The following is a 24,599-nucleotide window of genomic DNA, read 5'->3' on the forward strand; positions in this document are numbered from 1 at the left end:
GACTTTTCCGAAAGCCGGTTCTCGTCAAAAAAACGTGATATTTATTTCTCGCGAGCTACTTTGATAATGGTTGATAAACGAGATACCGCGGTCCGGGCCTCGATTTCGTTGGTAGTGAACGATTAACGCTATAATCACTGTCGTCAAGTCGAATTCGGTCCACTTACGCTGGAGCCAAACCCTAAATCTAAATTTCACCGAGTTGTTTTGATTTTGAGGCCAGTGTATGAATTTTTGATAAGCGGTGTCGTTTTCGGATCGGACTTTCCATTTTGCCGGCGTCTGCCTTCACACGAGAGCGATGTCTTACGGTAGAACAACGTGAAAAAAACTTGTAAACACGAAGAAAACCTCCGTCGCGGATCTTGGCCGCTCTAGTCGGTACCGTGCAAATACTAATTCTTACATATTGTTATAATTTATGTGTATTTAGCGAAGGCACGAACGCGCATCGCTGCCGGCCAGCGCCGATTTCTATCAACTACTGATTGAAAAGGAAAATACTCAATTCGTATCTGCCCTGAGTTGAGGATAGTCAAGTTTTTGTGATGAAGGCGATAGTTCGAAGAAAAACGGCGAAGTGATACCGCGTTTGGTGAATCGTGTAAAGTGACCCTAAAGTGAACCGAGTTGCTTTAACTTACAGTGTTTTTAGTGAAATGTAGATATTTTGACAGTTCGATACCGGCCGTTGCTAAGGGTGTTTGTTTTAGTAATGTGGCGTTATATTTTTGTTATTGTGAATTGCGTACAACCCAAGTGATAATGGTCAAGTTATGATTAACAGGATTTGGTTATAAACGAGTACCGGAAAGAATAAATAAAGGATATTAGGACTAAAGTGCGTTTATACTAGAATATAAAAGTAAAGTGTACATATTTTTACAACAGTTCATTAGCAGATATATATACATTCAAACGGTGGAAAGAGCAATGATCTGATTATGTTGTGTATTGTCCAGTACGCACGCGATTTTGAATTGTTGCTGTAATGAACACATCAACCTTTTTGTTCTTCACGTAATGATAAGTGAAAGGAAAGGCGCATCTACGTGTTCATTACTTACATATTTACTATGTTTTTGTAACATTTTCAAATGCTATTATAGTGAAACATGTAAAAATATATCAACGGAGACAATAATGATTTTCGAAACCTGTGAAAATGATAATGCAATCGATTGCGATATCAGAATAACCGAATTATTCTGAACCAAAATGAACTGTTCAGTGTGAACGATGGCGAAGGACCCACTGTCGTATTGCAACGCGTTAGTGCAGTTTGTGAAAGAAATATGCTGCTGTTCGGAAGCTGGAGATTGGTCTCCCATGACACAGGAACAGATTAGACGGGAGTTACAAAGAGAAAAGGAAAAGAGGAACAACCTGAGACGTCAGCAGTGCAGTCTCGCTGTTAAAGTCTTGAAAGACAAGCTATTTGGTGTCCGATTGAATAAAGTGCCAAAAAGCGACACTCCGAAAGAGAATTCAGTAGAAAATTTGCCTTTGAACAAATCCTCAGAGACCTGCGAAAACACTTGGATGAGACGAAGAGGATATGCCTATTCTTTCAGAAGTAATTTCAAGTACGAACAGAGCGACAACCCTGAAAATCAATCACTGGGCAAGCAGTCAAAAATAAGTTATTCTACCTCGGATGGTAACTGGTCTCTAAGTAGAGGTTGGAAGACGAACTCAAACAACGGACAAGATTCCGTAGAACCAATCTACGTAGACCCGATAGAACTAAGAACAAAAACCGGCGGTGTAAATTATTTAGAACATATTAGAAAACTCAAAGAAAAAGTAAAAACAAAGCGACACAAAAAATCTAACTCCTCCCGAATCAAAGACAGCAAAGTAACTAAAGAACAGATAAGATACGACAGAAATATTAAACGGCATATACGAATTCGCTTCATGCTTTCTTTACGTCTTCGCAAATATATAAGAAAAAAGGCTTCCAACCTGTGTCCCGATAGACCAAAAACAGAAAAATATCCCACAGTTCAAGTGCCTACGAGACATTTTCCCAAGGGTAGTGTTTGTAGATCTTTGGAATTGTTAAGGGCTAGTTCTTCCCTTAGTTCTAATTTCGGGACGGAATCGGGTGGGAGAGTGTTCTTCGATGTGAAAGAAGCGAGGAACGAAGTTCTTGCGAAGTGTATCGGAGGAGATGTTCCCGAAGAACTATATGCAGGAAACAAACGGTAAAATATATATTATTTAATCAAAATCTTCTTCTTCTTCTTCTACATGGTGTAAGCCTTGTGGCCTGTTTTAGGGAGGGACTAGCCTCCTGCGATGTCGATTCTTAGCTGTCGATTCATCTTTTAATGGTCTGCCCAGAGTCTACCACAGGGATGGCCGTAAAGTGCAATGTGGGGGAGTCTGGATGGTTTCATTTTCCTCACACATTCTCCTCATACCATTGTCTCCTTCGTTGCCTTCCCCATCTAACGACATCTTCCATCTCGCATATTTCCCTTATCCTGGCGTTCCCTATTCTGTCTCGTAGACTCTTGACAGATATGCTTCTTAGAGTCTTCATTTCTGACACGTTTTTATATAATATACAAAATATATATTTTATACAAAATATATATAAAATATATATGTTTTTATATATTTTTTTTTTTGGATTGGATCTTGATAATATACCTATGGTATATTATCAAGATCCAATCCAAAAAAAAAACTTCACGACAGCGGATAAAAAAATCAAGCAAACAGCAGTTTCAAATATTCCTAATAATTTCAACTGTTTTTTTCCTAAACACGCTTCGAATTTACTTACTACATTTACATAAGGTGAAGGATATTGACTTTCTCAACAATACAGATATCTGTGTTGACATTATGTTTATTCTTTTTCTTTTCTGGAGCTACACGTCTGCGTCTATTTGTTTGAGTATGAATTAAAAACGTTGGCCTGTGTTAATTAGTTACTAAGCATTTTGGAGAATATCCATAAATTAAATAATTTCAGGGATGTGTCCAAAAGATTTTTACGTATTCCGAACTTTCAATATGTGTATGTGTGTGTGTGTGTGATCAGTTTTCATTAAATGAAACATTTGAATGTAACATGTTTTTTTTTAAATACAGTTTTTATCTAGTAATTCGATACTTTTATCCAGTAATACAGCTTTTATCTAGTAGCCGAGCATTAAAATATTAAAAAAATCCTTTCGTATTTAAATCAAATCATTTAAAAATTAAATAAATGAAAACATATGCATAATAACACATGGGGATTATCACGATAGTCCTAAAAGAAATTCTTTATATGCCCAAATATAAAACAAAATAATATATGAAAATATGGAGGGTAATATTATTAAATTAATTTTGTTTCAATTTCATGATTTTTTTAAATTTTTTTTTCATTGTTTCCTGATAAACGTTCGATGAAAAAAACTTTAAACTGTCAATACATCGAACATTTATAGGCACCACAAAACAAATAAAAATGACAGCTCTCCAGCTGACTACAGACCGACGTTACCCGGATGCGATTGACAGAATTTCGTTTTGTCAAAATTCATTGATTCAACAATACAAGCATATGTACGCTTAAATTTTTCTGCACAATAAAATTACCGTTCCATCAGTATACAAAGCATTTCGAAGTCTCAGTTAATGTGCACAGTAAAACCTCGATATAACGGATCTCGATTTGACGAACTTCGGACATAACGGACAGAAAATCTAGTCAAATATAAGAAAATAAAAATCGTCCTGATATAAAATGTATTAAATATTATGTATTATATAATATTATACATGCTTAAATTCAAGTATGCATGTAAAAAAATTTTGACGACCATGATACTCACATTATACCAAGTCTCCGAAGACAATAAATAGAATTGGTTTGTGTTTTGTATTGTTTATTTATATCTAAATAAAGTTATTATATTTTCAAAATAAAAATATTTTCAGCTATTTTTATATATTGATACGCTTCCGTAGTGTAACGGTTAGCGTATTTAGTTACCGTGCTGGAGGTCCCGAGTTCGATTCCCAGGGGGGGGGGTTGAAAATAAATATCAGTGATTTTACACTCAAATATTTATTTAATATTACCCTGGACTGACCGCAGATCGAATCCGTCAAATTTATAGTTCTATCGAGTGATCACCTCGCCTTCATGTAACTAACGATCAAGATAACACTGCATCAATACGATTCAGTGCCATATGCACCATTGGATGCGGATAAGGTTGAAAGAAAGAAGAAGATTTTTAAATACCGGTCTACGGCTTTAACAGACACCCCTTCACTCTAAATAGTCCGTTATATCGAGTTATTTATTTATTAGACCAGTTAATTTATTTACGACATTTTGATAGTGTTCAAATACTTAAAGTGTAAAGTGATCACTTAAACCAGCCTATGACGGTCGTCAGCCCCGTAAATTCCCAGACTTCCATATTCTTCTTCATCTTTGATGAAATGTCAAAAAAAATAACACGAAAAATAACTCATATAATTGGAGATAATCCAGATTTGTGAACAAGTATTTGGACACACTCAAAACGTTATATCGAGGTTTTACTGTACTGAAATCCAATGGGTTTCACGATTCACGGTGTGACGATTTCCTCATTTGGCAATAATATAGTTTTGTGACATCATAAAGCCCCCTGTACCCGCCATAATATAAACCATAAATAAGTAATAACATGCTCCAGTCACTTCCGGCGAGCTGTACACTGTACACCAATGATACTCAACCTTTTTTTTCTTCGGGCCGCATACATATATTTGTAAAGCTACGCGGGCCGCAACACTATACTGGTATGACAAAAAATATCATGAAACCCACCACCCCCGTTTTTTTGGAAAACCATTTGAGATTTATAAAAATATGACCAAAACTATTTTAAAATATTTGTCTGTCAAATGTTGTTTTTTGGGAATAAATCTAGCGTGTGCAGTAGCAACACTCTTATACCAGATCTGATGTTGACACGACAACGACCATCCTCTTCGGGTTTCCATGTCTGTACGTCAAAGTAGAAATAAATCTCAAGATATACGATTCTATATTTATAGAATGCCAGATTTTGTAAATCATGTTCCTGATAATAAATGTGTTGGGGGCCGCACAAAAAAGCTTGGCGGGCCGCATGCGGCCCGCGGACCGCAGGTTGAGTATGGCTGCTGTACACCGTCTCAGTTCAACGAACCAATAATAATAATAAGCAAACATTCACACAGTAAAAGTATAAGTATTCATAATTTTTTCGTGTAATTAATTTAGGTACCTACGATAAAATATTTATGTATTCATTTTTAATTTAAGTTTTACGTGGTAAATATCACTATTTCTTAAAATTTATTGTGACACGTGTTTCGATGCATGATGCGTAATGCGTCGCAACACAATTTATTGTGACACGTGTTTCGATGCATGATGCGTAATGCGTCGCAACACAATTTATTATGACACGTGTTTCGATACATGCTGCGTAATGCATCGAAACACGTGTCACAATACATTTTAAGTTTCAGTGGTATTTACCGAGTAAAACATAAATTATTAATGGATAGATTTGACAACATTGAGACTGCCGAATTAATTAATTAAATTAATTACATATTCACAACATTTTGAGTGAATTCAAACACTTGTTAATAAATCTGGGTTTATTTTTTCATTTTATTGATATCTCAATACAGATGAAGAAGAATATGGAAGTCTGGGTATTTGCAGGGCTAACGTCTTATCATAGGCTGGTTAGTGATCACTTTACACACGTGTAACATTTAGCATTCTACCCATGATTGACAACCACTTTTATCACTATTGACTGCTATACGTACCTGATACGCGGTAATTAACGATAAAGATATAACTGCATAGAAATGATGCAGTGCCCTATACACCACATGGATATAATAATGGTAAGAATTAGAAGTAGAAATGTCAAATGAAACAAAAAAAGTGCTATTTTTTTCTCAGTAGCTGGTACAACAATCTATTTATTATTGGTCATTATTTTTAGAAATCATGGAAGATCAAAATGCTTCTAGAAATTAAAACCAGTATTAGATTTTAATGCTGGCCAGATTAAGTTTTTAACCCATGTATTAGCTTACAAATGATCAGTTTATACAAATTAGATGAGCAGTAATAATTAACAGATTCATGTCGTGGATTTCAAGAAAACTGTCACAGTATTTCTTGCAGTATTGATCACGTATTCAACTCTCTTACAACGATACTAAACATTTTCACATACTAAACTAGTTTACAATGATTAAAGAAAACACTTCGTTTTTTACCACTTGAGTTTTATTATAGACTACATGTTTCAGAAGTTAAACTTCCATCATTCAGGTCTGTATAATAACTATACAGACCTGAATGATGGAAGTTTAACTTCTGAAACATGTAGTCTATAATAAAACTCAAGTGGTAAAAAACGAAGTGTTTTCTTTAATCATTGTCTTACCACAAAGTTAATGCCGAAACAATAACTAAACTAGTTTAAATGCATTAATTGATTCGGCAGTCACTTTGTGGTAAAATCTATCCAATTTTAATTGAAGTTTTACTTAGTTAATACCACTATTTCTTAAAATCTACTGTGACACGTGTTTCGATGCATTCCGCATCATTTTTCAACACCGTTTATTATATTATTGATTTTTATAAAAGTTATTTATTTACAACATTTTGAGTGTGTCCAAATACTTGTTCACAAAATCTGGATTATCTCCAATGACAGGAGTTATTTTTATATTGTTTTTTGACATCTTATCAAAGATGAAGAATATGGAAATCTGGGCATTTACGGGGCTGACGACCGTCATAGGCTGTTATTATTTTTTATGGATGTCTCAAACTTAATAAACGCTACTAAATTATTCATTTGTAATAATTATTATTTTAAAAATGAATAGATTTTATCACAAAGTGACTCCGGAATCATTCAATGAAAATAAATTAAATATGTTAAAAATAATTGTTCAGTAATTAAGGCCCACGTTTTTAAGAAGGCGAATTTTCCAAAATAAAATGATGAATGAAAATATTAATTATATCGACTATTAAAACACACAAAACTATCCTTTATAGGTTGAGTATGTTAAATTAGATATTCCTCCCGTCTGACAAAGATCCATTACTTGAACATGGCAAGGGTTTCTCTGACATGCTCTGCTTTTATTACCGAAAAAAATTGCCTCATAAATTCAATAACATACATAGTTACTTTTATCAATTGTTGTGCGTTTTAAAATCATTTAGCTTCTTCATATGTATTATTAAGTTGATATATTTATTTACGATTACTCCATACATATCGCTCACTCCTTTCAAGAACGTCATAAATCAAAAAACTTGATTTTTCAGGAGAACGTTTTTAAAGTTTAAAAATATAACACAATGTATTAAAAATAAATATCAAGCCACTTATTGAAGTTTTTACTGTGCAACAGATCTTTTTAGGTAAAACCTAAAGGTTTTTTCTCCATTTGAAAAATATTTAGTATACTTAAAAAAATAATTAAACAATACTTTTTATTCAAAATGCTAAAACAAAATTTTTTGCCCTGTAGCGGGTAAATATTAAGTTAAAAATATGCCTCTTTTGCTGTGATATAGTACACTTTTTGGGCATTCTGAAAACACGCCCAACTGAAAATTGACAATTTTCGATTTATGACGTTCTTGAAAGGAGTGAGCGATATTACAAGTTGTATGGCTTACTCAGTTACCGGAATAACTTGCTTCCTAGAGCATGGTGGATGATGATATTGAAATACCATAACGTTTTATTGATAAACCAGGTTAGTTTGTTCGAGTGAGAGATACAGTAACTCCATGTTAATTTATACTGAATTATGTTATTTCTCTCATGTGTGGTGAATAAATTTAGTAGGGTAGTGATAAGTACATTTGATTACCACGCATGACGTTCCTCTGAAATAAAAATTAATAAAAATATCTGAAGAAAAATATGGAAGTCTGGACGGGCTAACGACCGCCAAAGGTTGGTCTATATATATGTATATATATATATATATATATATATATATATATATATATATATATATATATATATATATATATATATATATATATATATATATATATATATATATATATATATATATATATATATATATATATATATATATATATATAACGTGGTAATATTTTCCTTTTGAAAATTAAGTGTAAATAATATGTAAAGTGGGTGTATAATAATAAAATAAACAATGTGTTGCTTTGTAATTAAAGTTTATTCTTAATTTATCTTTATAATAATTTTTATATCTATCTATCTATCTATCTATCTGATTCTGACAGTTAATAATCTTATCGGAAGTCTTTTGTTTTCTTCTGAGCGACGCATGCGGCATCTGGTGGTAGAACTGTTTTATGTAGGTGCTTTTTGTAAGTACTTAATAAAATGTATAGGTAGGTACCTAGTTATTTTATTACATCTCCCCCCTTGGGGATGAAAATTCATAGTAAAATTTTCACTCGTCCTCCGGATCATCTTCTTGTATAAGTTTAGTGATATGATAAAGTTTTTTTTTTTTTTTCTTCCTTTCTTTTTTCCTTCTTTTTTTTCTTTCTTGTTTTTTTTTTCTTTTTTTCCTTTTTTTTTCGTTCTTTTTTTTTCTTTTTTTTGTATTTTTTTTTTCTTCTTGACCCTTTTAAAGTAGACACAGTTTTTCTCAATCCATTTGTTTTTTTCTTTTGAATTCCTTCATTTTTATTCAGATCTCTTAAAGTATCTTCTAATATAACCAAATGTACAACTTTTAATTGTTCATCTGCATTTTTATTCGATTCTAAAACTGGATTCCGGCTTAGACAATCTACTTCTAAATTCTTCTTTCCTGGAGTATATTTTATTTCATCTTCCGTAGAAGTTTTTTCTACTTTATTTTTATTTTCATTTTTCAAGCACTGTTTCTGTGTTATTTGTATGTCTTCATTTTTATTCAGATCTCTTAAAGTATCTTCTAATTTAACCAAATTTACAACTTTTAATTGTTCATCTGCATTTTCATTCGATTTTAATACTGGATTCCTGCTTAGACAATCTACTTCTAAATTCTTCTTTCCTGGAGTATATTTTATTTTATCTTTCGTAGAAGCTTTTTCTACTTTATTTTTATTTTCATTTTTCAAGCACTGTTTCTGTGTTATTTGTATGTCTTCATTTTTATTCTGATCTTTTAAAATATCTTCTAATTTAACCAAATTTACAACTTTTAATTGTTCATTTGCATTTTCCTTCGATTCTAATACTGGATTCCTGCTCATACAATCTGCTTCGAAATTTTTCTTTTCTGGAAAATATTTTATTTTATATTTTGTAGAAATTTTTTCCACATTATTTTTATTTTCATTCTTCAAGCACTGTTTCTGTGTAATTTGTAAATCTTCATTTTTATTATTAATCTTATCATCGTCCTTTGTTTTAAACCAGCATGTTGCTTCAGGGTGATATCGAGTTCCCTTATTTAATTTTTCACAAATCTTACATGGACTTTTATCTTTAATTTTATCACTAGTTCTTAGATTTCCACGTCTTCTTTGATTATCTTCTAATCGTTTTCTTTGATCATCTTCTAATTTTTCTCTCTCACTCCGAACATATTGTAGTAATTGTTTTAATACATCTAATGTTTCATAATCCATTTCCATTTAACAAAATTGTCGTTTTATAACGTGGTAATATTTTCCTTTTGAAAATTAAGTGTAAATAATATGTAAAGTGGGTGTATAATAATAAAATAAACAATGTGTTGCTTTGTAATTAAAGTTTATTCTTAATTTATCTTTATAATAATTTTTATATCTATCTATCTATCTATCTATCTGATTCTGACAGTTAATAATCTTATCGGAAGTCTTTTGTTTTCTTCTGAGCGACGCATGCGGCATCTGGTGGTAGAACTGTTTTATGTAGGTACTTTTTGTAAGTACTTAATAAAATGTATAGGTAGGTACCTAGTTATTTTATTACATATATATATATATATATATATATATATATATATATATATATATATATATATATATATATATATATATATATATATATATATATATATATATGTTCTGTAAATAAAAATAATTGTTCTGTTTTTAAGGCACAGTATTCGTTAAGTCGCAACATATTTTTTTCTAAAAACAGGCCACAATTTACGTAGGTAATTGATTTTTTGTTAAAACACCGTTTTTGCATTGAAAAAATAAGTTTTTCTTCAAAATAATTATACGGTTTTGATAAGAATGGAGTAATTGAAAGGTGAGTAGTTTTAAAAAAATATAAAAATATTTTATCTATATCAATTCTAAAAAACAAAAAATTCCATAATACATTCATTAAAAAAATAGGGCTTGGAAAAACGTGTTACCTCTACGGCCGTCGGCTGTGTTGCGTAGTATCCCCTTAAGTTTGAGACGTCTTTAATAAACAAATGAAATATTTTAAAAATTCTTGTTCTATAAACAGTAAACAAATGAAATTTGAAGCATTTCTCGTTTCGCTTTTTACAAGACTGCCTTTCTTATCAGATTCACATCACATCGTTTAAGAGGATAATATTTTTGACAAACCATTAATTGTTAAAATAGAATCCAACACATTGAATGGTGCTAAATATCATCGCACCTATCACAAAAGTGCTACAATTCAAAGAGAAGAGAAAATATTATAAGAAATTATTTTAATTTTGGCATATTGATGTCAACTTATTGTATTTAAAATAAATAACTGGTACATTGCTTTGGCTAAAATATGTAAAGAAAATACTATCCGACTTCTTATATAATTAGAGAGCTAAAAATAAAAAGTGTCACACACTATTTTATTAATTACTTTTCTACTCTTTTCATTTTAAAAGTGGGACTATCTTCACTTTTTTATAGAATACCAAAATATATTAACTCATATGGACATCAAGTAAATATTAACTCTGAACAAGCTAGAATTTGTGAGCAAAAATTTGAACACACTCGTAACATTTACATTATGACATCCCAACATAGATGAAGAGAGTATTGGTATTTACATGGCTTACGACCTGTCATAGGCAAGCTTTAGTTATCACTTTGTACACGTGTAACATTCAACGTTCTATCCATGATTGAAAACCACACAACTCAAATTTTAGACCTCATGTATGTACACACACATACACACACTCACATATACATATATATATATATATATATATATATATATATATATATATATATATATATATATATATATATATATATATATATGTATATATATATATATATATATATATATATATATATATATATATATATATATATATATATATATATATATATATATATATATATATATATATATATATATATATATATATATATATATATATATATATATATATATATATATATATATATATATATATATATATATATATATATATATATATATATATATATATATATATATATATATATATATATATATATATATATAACTTCCAAGAATTTGAGTAGTGTGGTAGTCAATCATGGGTAGAATTCGCGAATAAAGTGATCGCTTAAACCAGCCTATGACGGTCGTCAGCCCCGTTAATGCCCATACTTCCATATACTTCATCATCTTTGATGAGATGTCAAAAAATAATATGAAAATAAAACTCATTAAGTGGTATTATAATCTTTGTAATTTAAAAAAAAATCACGATATTTATCGAATATTCCTTTTTAAATAACTATTATTTAAGTGTAAATTATGTGTAATTTTCATACATCTGGTTTATTACGTAAAATTGTATACTAAGCGGGCGGTCGCGGGTATTATGAAGGGAGTGCATATAACATGTTGTGCAGTTAGAATTGCATTTAGTGTAGATGCATATAACTGCACTCTTGGACTCGTTACGTGAAGGTCACTGTGACGTGTTCTAAATAAACACGCATTTAATATTCATATGGTATTTTACAATTGTATTAAAATAGATTGACATATGGAAGTAAGTCTAAAGAAGCACAAGAAAGATGGCAGAAATGTGAATATTCCAACAAATTTATTAGGCGATATAATATACGAATGTGGTTGGCTATAGAAACAGATGAAGACCGAAGAAAACTTGACATAATAAATCATTTCAAACACTCATAAAATACTTGAAATAATCGGGGGGTATGCATAAGCAAATGCATGAATGTGGTGAGACGGACTATTATCCCTGCCTACCTCTGCGAGGAAAAGGGTTGATGGTTAGTTAGTTAGTTAGTTGACAAGAAAGATGAAAGTAGACTGCATGCAGTCGAAATGCGATCACTCAGACGAATGGCATCAATACGTTTATCGAAAATGTTTCAGCGAAAGCTAAACTAGAAGTGTGGGAGTCATGGTTTCAACATTCCAACCTTATTGTTTGGATGTAAAGCATGGAGTTGGCAAAAGAAGGATGAAAGTAGACTGAATGCAGTCGCAATGTGATCACCTAGACGAATGGCATCAAAACGGTTATGATAGATGTTTGAATGGTGATATAAAGAGAGAATGCAAAGCTGAGATAAAATTAATAAATGTGCGCTGAGATGGTTTGGACATAAGGAACGAACGAATGAGGAAAGAACGATAAAAAATATATGAAATAGAATCAAAGGTAGACCGAGGGAAACATGGCATAATCATCTTTTTAAATTTGTAGGCGTGAACAGGTCAGGAGTCGGAATAATCCATGGGTAAATCCACTCTTAAAGTATCTTCTAATTTAACCAAATTTACAACTTTTAATTGTTCATCTGCATTTTCATTCGATTTTAATACTGGATTCCTGCTTAGACAATCTACTTCTAAATTCTTCTTTCCTGGAGTATATTTTATTTTATCTTTCGTAGAAGCTTTTTCTACTTTATTTTTATTTTCATTTTTCAAGCACTGTTTCTGTGTTATTTGTATGTCTTCATTTTTATTCTGATCTTTTAAAATATCTTCTAATTTAACCAAATTTACAACTTTTAATTGTTCATTTGCATTTTCCTTCGATTCTAATACTGGATTCCTGCTCATACAATCTGCTTCGAAATTTTTCTTTTCTGGAAAATATTTTATTTTATATTTTGTAGAAATTTTTTCCACATTATTTTTATTTTCATTCTTCAAGCACTGTTTCTGTGTAATTTGTAAATCTTCATTTTTATTATTAATCTTATCATCGTCCTTTGTTTTAAACCAGCATGTTGCTTCAGGGTGATATCGAGTTCCCTTATTTAATTTTTCACAAATCTTACATGGACTTTTATCTTTAATTTTATCACTAGTTCTTAGATTTCCACGTCTTCTTTGATTATCTTCTAATCGTTTTCTTTGATCATCTTCTAATTTTTCTCTCTCACTCCGAACATATTGTAGTAATTGTTTTAATACATCTAATGTTTCATAATCCATTTCCATTTAACAAAATTGTCGTTTTATAACGTGGTAATATTTTCCTTTTGAAAATTAAGTGTAAATAATATGTAAAGTGGGTGTATAATAATAAAATAAACAATGTGTTGCTTTGTAATTAAAGTTTATTCTTAATTTATCTTTATAATAATTTTTATATCTATCTATCTATCTATCTATCTGATTCTGACAGTTAATAATCTTATCGGAAGTCTTTTGTTTTCTTCTGAGCGACGCATGCGGCATCTGGTGGTAGAACTGTTTTATGTAGGTACTTTTTGTAAGTACTTAATAAAATGTATAGGTAGGTACCTAGTTATTTTATTACATATATATATATATATATATATATATATATATATATATATATATATATATATATATATATATATATATATATATATATATATATATATATATATATATATATATATATGTTCTGTAAATAAAAATAATTGTTCTGTTTTTAAGGCACAGTATTCGTTAAGTCGCAACATATTTAGTCAAAAAATAATATGAAAATAAAACTCATTAAGTGGTATTATAATCTTTGTAATTTAAAAAAAAATCACGATATTTATCGAATATTCCTTTTTAAATAACTATTATTTAAGTGTAAATTATGTGTAATTTTCATACATCTGGTTTATTACGTAAAATTGTATACTAAGCGGGCGGTCGCGGGTATTATGAAGGGAGTGCATATAACATGTTGTGCAGTTAGAATTGCATTTAGTGTAGATGCATATAACTGCACTCTTGGACTCGTTACGTGAAGGTCACTGTGACGTGTTCTAAATAAACACGCATTTAATATTCATATGGTATTTTACAATTGTATTAAAATAGATTGACATATGGAAGTAAGTCTAAAGAAGCACAAGAAAGATGGCAGAAATGTGAATATTCCAACAAATTTATTAGGCGATATAATATACGAATGTGGTTGGCTATAGAAACAGATGAAGACCGAAGAAAACTTGACATAATAAATCATTTCAAACACTCATAAAATACTTGAAATAATCGGGGGGTATGCATAAGCAAATGCATGAATGTGGTGAGACGGACTATTATCCCTGCCTACCTCTGCGAGGAAAAGGGTTGATGGTTAGTTAGTTAGTTAGTTGACAAGAAAGATGAAAGTAGACTGCATGCAGTCGAAATGCGATCACTCAGACGAATGGCATCAATACGTTTATCGAAAATGTTTCAGCGAAAGCTAAACTAGAAGTGTGGGAGTCATGGTTTCAACATTCCAACCTTATTGTTTGGATGTAAAGCATGGAGTTGGCAAAAGAAGGATGAAAGTAGACTGAATGCAGTCGCAATGTGATCACCTAGACGAATGGCATCAAAACGGTTATGATAGATGTTTGAATGGTGATATAAAGAGAGAATGCAAAGCTGAGATAAAATTAATAAATGTGCGCTGAGATGGTTTGGACATAAGGAACGAACGAATGAGGAAAGAACGATAAAAAATATATGAAATAGAATCAAAGGTAGACCGAGGGAAACATGGCATAATCATCTTTTTAAATTTGTAGGCGTGAACAGGTCAGGAGTCGGAATAATCCATGGGTAAATTATGAAATCCAGCTACAGAATGTGAATACAATACAATAATATCAAATTTTTTGGCATTTTTAAAAATATCGCCGATAAGAATTTTCAGTAAGTCAACGTATCTGATAAAATTTCATAAAATAGAAAATAAAAAACTAAGCATACCTAAGCTACAACATTTTGAGTGTGTCCAAATACTTGTTCACAAGTACAAGTTACTTGTTTTGTTACTTGTTTTTTGTGAACAAGTATTTGGACACACTCAAAATGTTGTAAATAAATTATCTGGTCAAATTATAAGCTTAATAATAAAAATGAAAATGGTATTTTCTGGCGTTTCTCATGTGTGTGATTATAATCCAGGATTCGGATCTCACATACTAATATAAGAGTTTCTGCTTAATAAAAAGCTTCTTTACATCTCACCAATAGATGTCTCTAGTGAAGTTCTAGTGATTCATGAACAAGGTTTCTAAATTGGTTCATATATATAGAACTTCCAAGAATTTGAGTAGTGTGGTTGTCAATAATGGGTAGAATTGGTGAATGTTACACGTGTGTAAAGTGATCACTTAAACCAGCCTATGACGGTCGTAAGCCCCGTAAATGCCCAGACTTCCATATTCTTCTTCATCTTTGATGAGATGTCAAAAAATAATACCTAAGCTACAGTTATGTGATTCAATTTAAATTATTATGAAACAAAATGTCAGATAAATTGCAAATTCAAATAGTTTTAAAATGCGAGGCGTTCAAATAAATTAATACGAATTTTAAGGTTCCTCTGATATATATCAAGATATGGTAGATAGGTCCCTACAATGTAGTAATAATGTAACCTGAAGTCAATTATTATTTTACCGCTCCGTGGACGAGTGGTAAAAGCAATTAGATCTACAAGAGCACGTTCTTATTCGACAGAGATGGATTACTGGACCCATTTTAAGTCTGTAATCATCTGCTTCAGAAATTGCACACGTAAATGCACATATCGCTCACTACTTTCAACAACGTCATTTATTAAAAATCGTCAATTTTCAGATGTTCATGTTTCCGGAATGCCCAGAAAATGTACTATATCCCAGTAAAAGCGGCATATTTTTAACTTAATATTTACCCGCTACAGGGCAGAAAATGTTGTTTTTGCGTTTTGAAGAAAAGGTATTGTTTAATTATTTTTTTAAATATACTAAATATTTTTCAAATGGAGAAAAAACATTCAGGTTTTACCTAAAAAAATATGTTTCACAGTAAAAAGTTCTATAAGTGGCTTGATATTTATTTTTAATGCATTGTATTATATTTTAAAACTTTAAAAACGATCTCCTGAAAAATCAAGTTTTTTGATATATGACGTTGTTGAAAGGAGTCAGCGATATACTCGTACATACATGCCTTGAACAATTTGGAAATCAACTAATTAATAAAGCATACACACGGAACAAAAAAACACAAATCAAAATATTACAAAACAAGAGTTTTGTATTTCTGAATTTATGTAATAAATTAAACACTGATTTTTGAGTCTACTTAATTGTATTTTATTGTTATTTACACATAAATCATAATTTTGAGACAATAGTTACGCCTTGTTATAGTATTTTCAAACAAATGCCATAATAAGGCAAAACAATTGTGACAAAATTTATTTCTATGTGTTTTTTTCAATAATAATTTTTAACAATAAAATACAATTTACTAGACTAAAAAAAAAACAGTGTTTGATTTTAAAATTAAAATGCAGTTCTACAAATTGAACGCCAAATCTATAAATATTTTTGAATTAGTGATACTTTTATTTGAATTGATTTTTTGCAAATTAAAATTTTTATGAATTGAAATTTGATGATTTTGTGAATTTTTGATAGTGGACTTGATGCCTTTTGAGTTTGACACCTCTGTAATAATTAACATTATTCATTTGTATATTTTTCTGTTTTAGTAGCTATAATTGTTATTATATTTAAAACTAGGAGGGAAAACTATTTTTTGTTAATTTCGCTACACTAAAAAGATATTCGCAACAACACAAAAACATATTTAAAAAAAAACTATAAATGTTCTGCTACTGCCATCTACCGATGTGCATTTAAAAGAACATTACTTTTAAAAACACAATTATGCAGTGTGGTTCAGCTACGGTAATCGTTGAATAATGGGGCCACGCGTTTCTCGAGCTCGCTTCATGAAAAATAAAAGTTTAATACTAAATTATTACTGCCTTCGTATTCATACATCGCGATTAGAAGTTTTAACAAATTTAAAAAGATGGCGCATGACTTTACTGTTCAACGTTCTATGATGTATTCAATCAATTTGTGAAAATAAAATTGCAAATATTAATTCATAATCTTGTTCGCTTTTTGTAATTCTAAATTTAAATTTTGAAATGCTGAAATATAAATGAAACCAATTTGTTGTCTATTCCTTTTTTTAGAATTCTAATTTGAAATTTTCAATGTAGGTACTGAATTTAAAAAAAAAACGAAAAAGTAAATTATAAATAAGTATAACCAATTTATTGTCTATTGTTTTTTAGATTTAAATTTTTTTAAACATTTTTTTTTATTTGAACGCGATTCCATAATTGAATAAAATTATTGTTTTGACCTTTGTTCAAAATCTTAACTCTCCTTAATCTTTTCACCGATTGATTTGAAATTTTGTTATAACGTTGCATTGGGATACGCGCGTGGCTTTATGTTCTTGTGACAGGTGTTTTTACCTAGGACAAACAAAATGAAATTTTTAAATACTTGCAGTTTTTTACCGAAATGGCAGCGCCAGCTGTTGAACATAACACCAACTCACGCAATGTCTATACAAAAAAAATGTTAATGAACGTTTCCTGAAAAATTGCAAATCTAACATTTTACACCGATTGCTTTCAAAATTTGACGTAACGTATTCGAATATGCCCGTGTTTTTATATGCTCTTTTCTTTCTTTTTCATTTAACCAGACTGAGACATAGCAACGCGTGGCTGGGTACAACTAGTGTAATATTATGATAATTAAAAATATTTAATGTATGCATAGCCGTGTTGCGAATAGGAAAAAGAAAAGAAAAAATATGGCTATGAAAATAAAAACGAAGAAAATCACATTATGGTAAAAAGTAAGAATCTAATATGTAATGTGATAAAGTAAGTCTATGTTAATTAATTTTCAATTTTATTGTATTCAAAGTAATAATGATACTAATGTAATAAAACGCACTTGAAAAGGCTTATTACCGTTTCTCATCTATTTTTGTATTACTTAAAGCATAAAAGTTAGAAAGTTTAGCATATTTCGTTAAGACGTGAGCGATCAATAAATTTAAAAAAAATGAATAAAATAACGAGTTATTTAAAAGAAGACGTTACTTGATTCGGTTTTAGGATTCGATTATTTAAAGCTAATCACGCAAATTAGTGCACAAATTGTGTCGCGTATTACGTTTATCTAGCTCCTAATATATAATATGTACTTGACATCAAAAACGTAAGCTGGAAAGAATTATAGGAAGCGCAAAATGATCTCAGGATTTTAAAGTAAAAACAACCCAAAAATTTAAAGTGATACAATAACATTTATTGCTTATTACAAACTATATAATATACCGCTCAATCCTTTCAACAACGTCATATATCAAAAATAGTTAATTTTCAGTTGTGCATGTTTTTGGAATGGCCAGATAATATACTATATTCCAGCAAAAGCGGCATATTTTTAACTTAATATTTACCTGCTACAGGGCAGAAGGTATTGTTTTTTTATTATAATAAAGTAAATATTTTTCAAATGGAGAAAAAACATTCAGGTTTTATCTAAAAAGATCTGTTGCACAGTAAAAAGTTCAATAAATGGCTTGATATTTATTTTTAATACATTTTATTATATTTTTAAACATTAAAAACGATCTCCTGAAAAATCTTGATTTTTGAAATATGACGTTGTTGAAAGGAGCGAGCGATATATAAAAAAACAAATAAAAAATCGTTTTATTTAAAGGAATTCGTTACTTGAGTCAATTTTTAGTTTCGATCATTTAAAGCTAATCCAATCAATCAGTGCATACATTTGGTAGCGAATTACGTTTATCTAGCTCCTAATGCTTGCCATCAAAAACCTGATGGCAAGCATTAGGAGCTGGAGAGAAATACAAGCCGATAAAAAGTAACGAATATCATCATATTCGGTAGCTAAACAGCTACCCATGAGTCTTGAGAGGCAATTTCAATATATTGCGCAATAAATTCGGATCTAAAAAATTACTAAAGGCGTCTGCGTCATGAAGAAGCGAGCAACAGGAAAATACACCTCCCAGAGACGAGACATTGAATCCCAAAAAACGGTAGGAAGAGCTATTTAAACACTATTTGTCGCATCGTCGTTAGATTTTTGAGAGACCTCATTAAATTTCGCAATCATTTTTGTTATACTGAATGCACATGCACTCGAAAATCAGATAAGAACGTACTAATAAATAAATAAATCACTTACGTAAAAAAATACCAGGGTAGCAGGCATAATGTCGTTATTCGCCGAAGCGAAAAAGCAGCGAGCAGTTTTGCGAAAGTATCGCAAAAGATCGAGCAACAGATATAATTTATTTGAAATTCTCAACGTATTTATGATCTAGCATGTAAAAAGAATATCCGTCATAAAAATAAAGGTTTTACGTTGCACTAAGATATTATATGGTACATTTTTTACAAAGAAATTTTACCATTTTGAACTCATCTCTTTATAAATATGTAGATTTTGAAAAAAAAATAAACACATTCAAATTATAAACTCGAGCTGAAAACCGAACAACGTCGGGTATTTCAGCTAATTTGATATAAATATGTATGTATTTTCGACCTGAAATCGCGTCGCTCTGGGTTTTTGGCGGGTTTTGACTTTATTAATTAGCAAACAGTGAAAGTGATATCTTTTAGATGATCTCGATGACTAAGTAGAAAGGAAACGCGTAGAATATGGACAAAGTTAATTGAATTATGTAGATTAACTTATACAAATGATCGTCCGAACAAATAACCGTCCGGAGAGATTTATATCGCTTGAGATATTCATGTTACCCGCGGCTTTGTTACGTTATGTTTACCTGGTAGCTCCGTGCTGAATGCTTTCTGCTAACATGTACGCGATCTTACATTTTCTATTCAGAGGAAAGATATTAAATATGAATTAGTTGCGTGAGGTGTAAAGTGAAGCCACTTTTATCATTTTTCCATTCCAATTGTACTTTTCTTTAAATTTTTTTTTGCAGGATACCTTGTGGCACATTTTATAAAACTATAAAATAAAACTAAAACATTGTTTTTAACCACTTTTATTTTTGGTACTTTTCTCCAACCGGTTTCGGCAAGAACCTTTTCATCTTCAGGGATGGACATGTACTAAATCTAAAACTTTGAAATATTCATAGTGAGGTTAGTAGAAAGAATTAAGGATTGGGTAATTAGGGCAATATAATCGATAGCCTGCAACTTAATTTTCTACTAACCCAGGTCACATTTAACGTAATTTAATTTTTGCTAATTTTCAATACTATAAAACTGTTATTGTATTGAACAATTGAGTTTTTATTCGAAACAATTACGCGGCAAAAAAATATTCCATAGTGTAGTATTTAGGGATTTTGTTTACAATACTGGAGGTCCCGGGCTCGATTCCCAGGAGAGTCAAAATAAATATAAGTTTAACATTTTTGGGTGCGTCAAAAAAAACTTGATTTTTCTGGATATCGTTTTTAAAGTTTTAAAATATAATACAATATATTAAAAATAAATATCCAGCCATTTATGTAATTTTTACTGTGCAACAGAACTTTTTAGGTAAAACCTGAATGTTTTTTCTCCATTTGAAAAATATTTAGTATATTTTAAAAAATAATTAAACAATACCCTTTCTTCAAAATGCAAAAACAACACTTTCTGTCCTGTGGGGGGTAAATGTTAAGTTAAAAATATGCCGCTTTTGGTGAGATATAGTACATTTTCTGGGCATTTCAAAAACATGCACAACTGAAAATTGACGATTTTTGATATATGACGTTGTTAAAAGGAGTGAGCGATGTGTGTTTGAAAATGATTCGGCACTCGCATTGTGGTAATAATGCATCGAAAGACGAGTAACAACATATTTCAAGAAATAGTGGAATTTACGGAGTAAAATTTTAATTAAATGGATAGATTATCAAATTGACTGCCGGATCGATTAATGAAATGTTTTTTTTTAGCTACTGCAGTGCCAGCGGTTCGGCGGCCGGGATGGCGCCGGGGCGAGGCCCGCAGCGCGCGCGCAACGGGGCGCTCGCCCTGCACTACGCGGCCGCCCGGGGCTGCCTGGACTGCGTGCGCCTGCTCGTGGACTCCACCCCTGACATCAGGTGAGCAAATACAGTGTTTTTTTTAAAGTGAAATCCTCTTATATCAAATTTTCAAAAATATTGAAACGTTTAAACCTCTCCTGAATTAAACCTTTATATAAGTCCTTAAAATAGCTGTGTTAAGGCGGGATATTCGATAGCCCGCAATTTTCTTTGAACCCAGATGCAATGCAATGCACATTTAACGCAAATGAATTTTTGCTTTAAATACCGTCCATGTATTGAAAAATAAGTTTTTCTTCGAAATAAATGTATTGTTTTGAAAAGAAAATAGTTCTGAGTTAAAAATGTGATAAAAATATCAAATTCCTATATATATTCTAAAAACGGCCCCTCCCGCAGCCGGTCCCTTACTGAATTGTGTAAACTCCGTAAACCCTTACTGGTCCAATGTCGAATCTCATTCGACATCGATTTTTTGCTTTTAGGTCCCATGTTGGATGTTATTCGACATTTTTTTCAGCATTAGTATTATTTATCTTAATTCCAAGCTTACATTTTGTCACTCGAATCTATTACAACAGTATGTGGAGCAGAGGACAAAATATTTTTATCATTTAGAATGTATCTGTCTACCTAGATTTTTTTTTAATTTTGGGGGACCGGAAAGGGTTAAAACTGCCCCCAAATTATTGACAAAAGAGATTTTACTAATTTTTTTTCTTTTACACACAGCGTCTTTTTGTTTATTATTTTTTTATGTGACAGTCACCCAGTGAAAGGATGTTTCTGCCGATATTTCTTTTTAAGTCTTTTTTTTTTTACAAAAAAATAGCAATTTAGAAAATATTTATAATTTAATATACCTAAGTATAAATGGAAGAAATACTAATAAAGATGTAATTTTATACTTTTTTATTACACAATTATATTTTGTACATATCATTATTTTCTAGCTACGTATATGAATTTCTTTTTTTGAAAATTAGCAGAAACAATTGATTGCTCATTAACTATTATTATTATTGATATAATAAGTAATTTACAAACTTCAAGTCATTACATATTCTTACATTCGAAATTTTATTGTTTAACCGCGGTAATAATAATAAAAATGAGATATTTCCACGATAATAAACAGTAAATAGAATGTAAATGTAATTGATGTACTATATAATATTGTTAGAGAAACTCTACCATTAAAATAATTCCATTTAATTTCAATTATTAACACATTTATTTGGTTGATCATGCGCCACAAATCTTAACGATACTCAGTTATCTGTAATTATTTAATTGAACAATAGTCGTATTACAATATTGGAAAAGAAATGGCAGAAAACAGTCAAGCTTATTACAATGGTATTCGAGTTTAAAATGGAAACGAGGCCCCAATTCGTTATAGATATTTATGAGGATAATATAACACGAATTCAAGAGTGTTTTCGCGTTCTCAATTTACAAGTAATTCGAAGATTGCCAGAGATTTTGGTTATTTAATATTTAATCAAAAAGAGAAATATATTATTTTGAGAAACATAAAGACTTTGTTTTTTGATCCACTCACATTTTTATTAACCAACTAGTTTCGGCAACAATCTGTTGCCCTCTTCAGGGTTTAATTTATGACTGAACGTATTTCATGTTATTGCTGATTAATAAACCCTGAAGAGAGCAACAAGTTGTTGCCGAAACTAGTTGGTTAATAAAAATGTGAGTGGATCAAAAAACAAAGTCTTTTTATTTCTCAAAATAATATATCAATATGATCCACAAAGTTAATGCTTTCAATATTCAAAACAAAAAGAGAAATATTTGTGTTTTCATAATTTGCACATATATTTCAATTTCATACTATTTATATGAGCCTGAGCGGCTCATTATTAGAAATAGGTATCAAATTGTGGTAGAGTGGGTTCGAACCGAGAAACTCTGAATAAAGAGTCCGGGACACTAACCACGGGACCACGACCTGACATTAAATTACCGGATTATTTTTTTCAAATCTATTTTAAAATAAAATTCAATTTAAATTAAAATTTAAAATAAAGTTTCTGTGTGCTACAACTTTTTTGTCAGTGTGTTTTGATTTAAAATTTTATTTGAACGTATTTCATATGTTTTTGCTCGAGATTCGATTATTCTTCTGTCATATATTTTTGATTTTTTTTTTATCATTCTTTTCAGTTTTGCCAGTTTTCTTTTATTTAAAAAAAAATCATACTAGTTTTTTTTTTAAAGTCATTTCAATAAACAATTTAAGTTTATTTGTGCTACATCTTTCTCTTAGTGTGTGTGTCGTATTTAAAAATGTTATTTGATAATATTTTTTTATAAACTTTATTAAATTAAACCATTTTGTTTTTAACCACTTTTCATTGGAAACTGTTTTCATTAACAACCTTGCCATCATCAGGGTTAAACGTGTTAACGTTGTTTAATTTTATAATGATCATATTTCAATTATTAGCTTGAGATTCTATTATTTTTTTGTCATATATTTTTAAGTTTTTTCTATTCATTCTTTTCAGTTTCATACACTTTGCCAGTTTTCTGTTCTTTAAAAAGATAATTACCAGTTTTAAAAAAAATCACTTGAAAACTTTCAGTTTGTATAACTTTCTGTAAAACTTTCAGTTTGTCTGCCTCCGTAGTGTAACACACCTATGCACCATCCGTAGTGTAACACACCTATGCACCTCCACACCTATGCACCATTGGGGTGCGGATAAGGGTTTTTTTATTATTATTATTATGTATAAAATTTTTGTCCGCCTCCGTAGTGTAATGGTCAGCACGCTCGGCTACCGTTCAGGAGGTCCCGGGTTTGATTCCCAAGGAGGGTAAAATAAATATAAGTGATTTTTTCACTGTCATATTTATTCAATACTACCCTGGACTGGTACCTGAAGCGGAGGGCTGATCACCTTTCCTTCATGTGTAAACCATCAAGATAACACTGCGTTTATATGACGCAGTGCCCTATGCACCATTGGGGTGCGGATAAGGGTTTTATTATTATTATTATTATGTATAAAGTTTATCCGAGATGAGTTCTCAGATTACTTAAAGTATTCAACAAGATACTTAAATCTCCGTTAAATCAAATTACAGGCATTAATAACTACAGTAATGAGTAGGTACTGAAGAAAATTTAATGCTGGAAGAAATTTACTATCCATCTAGTGAAATAATACAAAAATAGGAAACTCCGTATATTACTCTCCACACAGTGGCCTAGTTATAGCAACACGTCAGTAGTTACTGGAGCGATTAGCTGAAGCG

The 24,599-nt window shown here is 30.6% G+C and overlaps 1 protein-coding gene across 1 annotated transcript in view; it reads left to right on the forward strand.

The window, feature by feature from the left end:
• Nucleotides 1-1,239: 1,239 nt before the first annotated feature.
• LOC148311045 (uncharacterized) overlaps nucleotides 1,240-24,599 on the forward strand; it is a 109,771-nt gene continuing 86,411 nt past the window's right edge. Inside the window, exons 1-2 of the mRNA XM_088257340.1 lie at nucleotides 1,240-2,210; nucleotides 21,225-21,374. Coding sequence (XP_088113466.1) covers nucleotides 1,240-2,210; nucleotides 21,225-21,374 — 1,121 coding nt within the window. The remainder of the gene's footprint in view (nucleotides 2,211-21,224; nucleotides 21,375-24,599) is intronic.

The sequence above is a fragment of the Brachycentrus maculatus genome, unplaced genomic scaffold (assembly GCF_059751285.1).
Source record: "Brachycentrus maculatus isolate JH-2025_06_01 unplaced genomic scaffold, ASM5975128v1 h1tg000078l, whole genome shotgun sequence".
Lineage (NCBI taxonomy): Eukaryota > Metazoa > Arthropoda > Insecta > Trichoptera > Brachycentridae > Brachycentrus > Brachycentrus maculatus.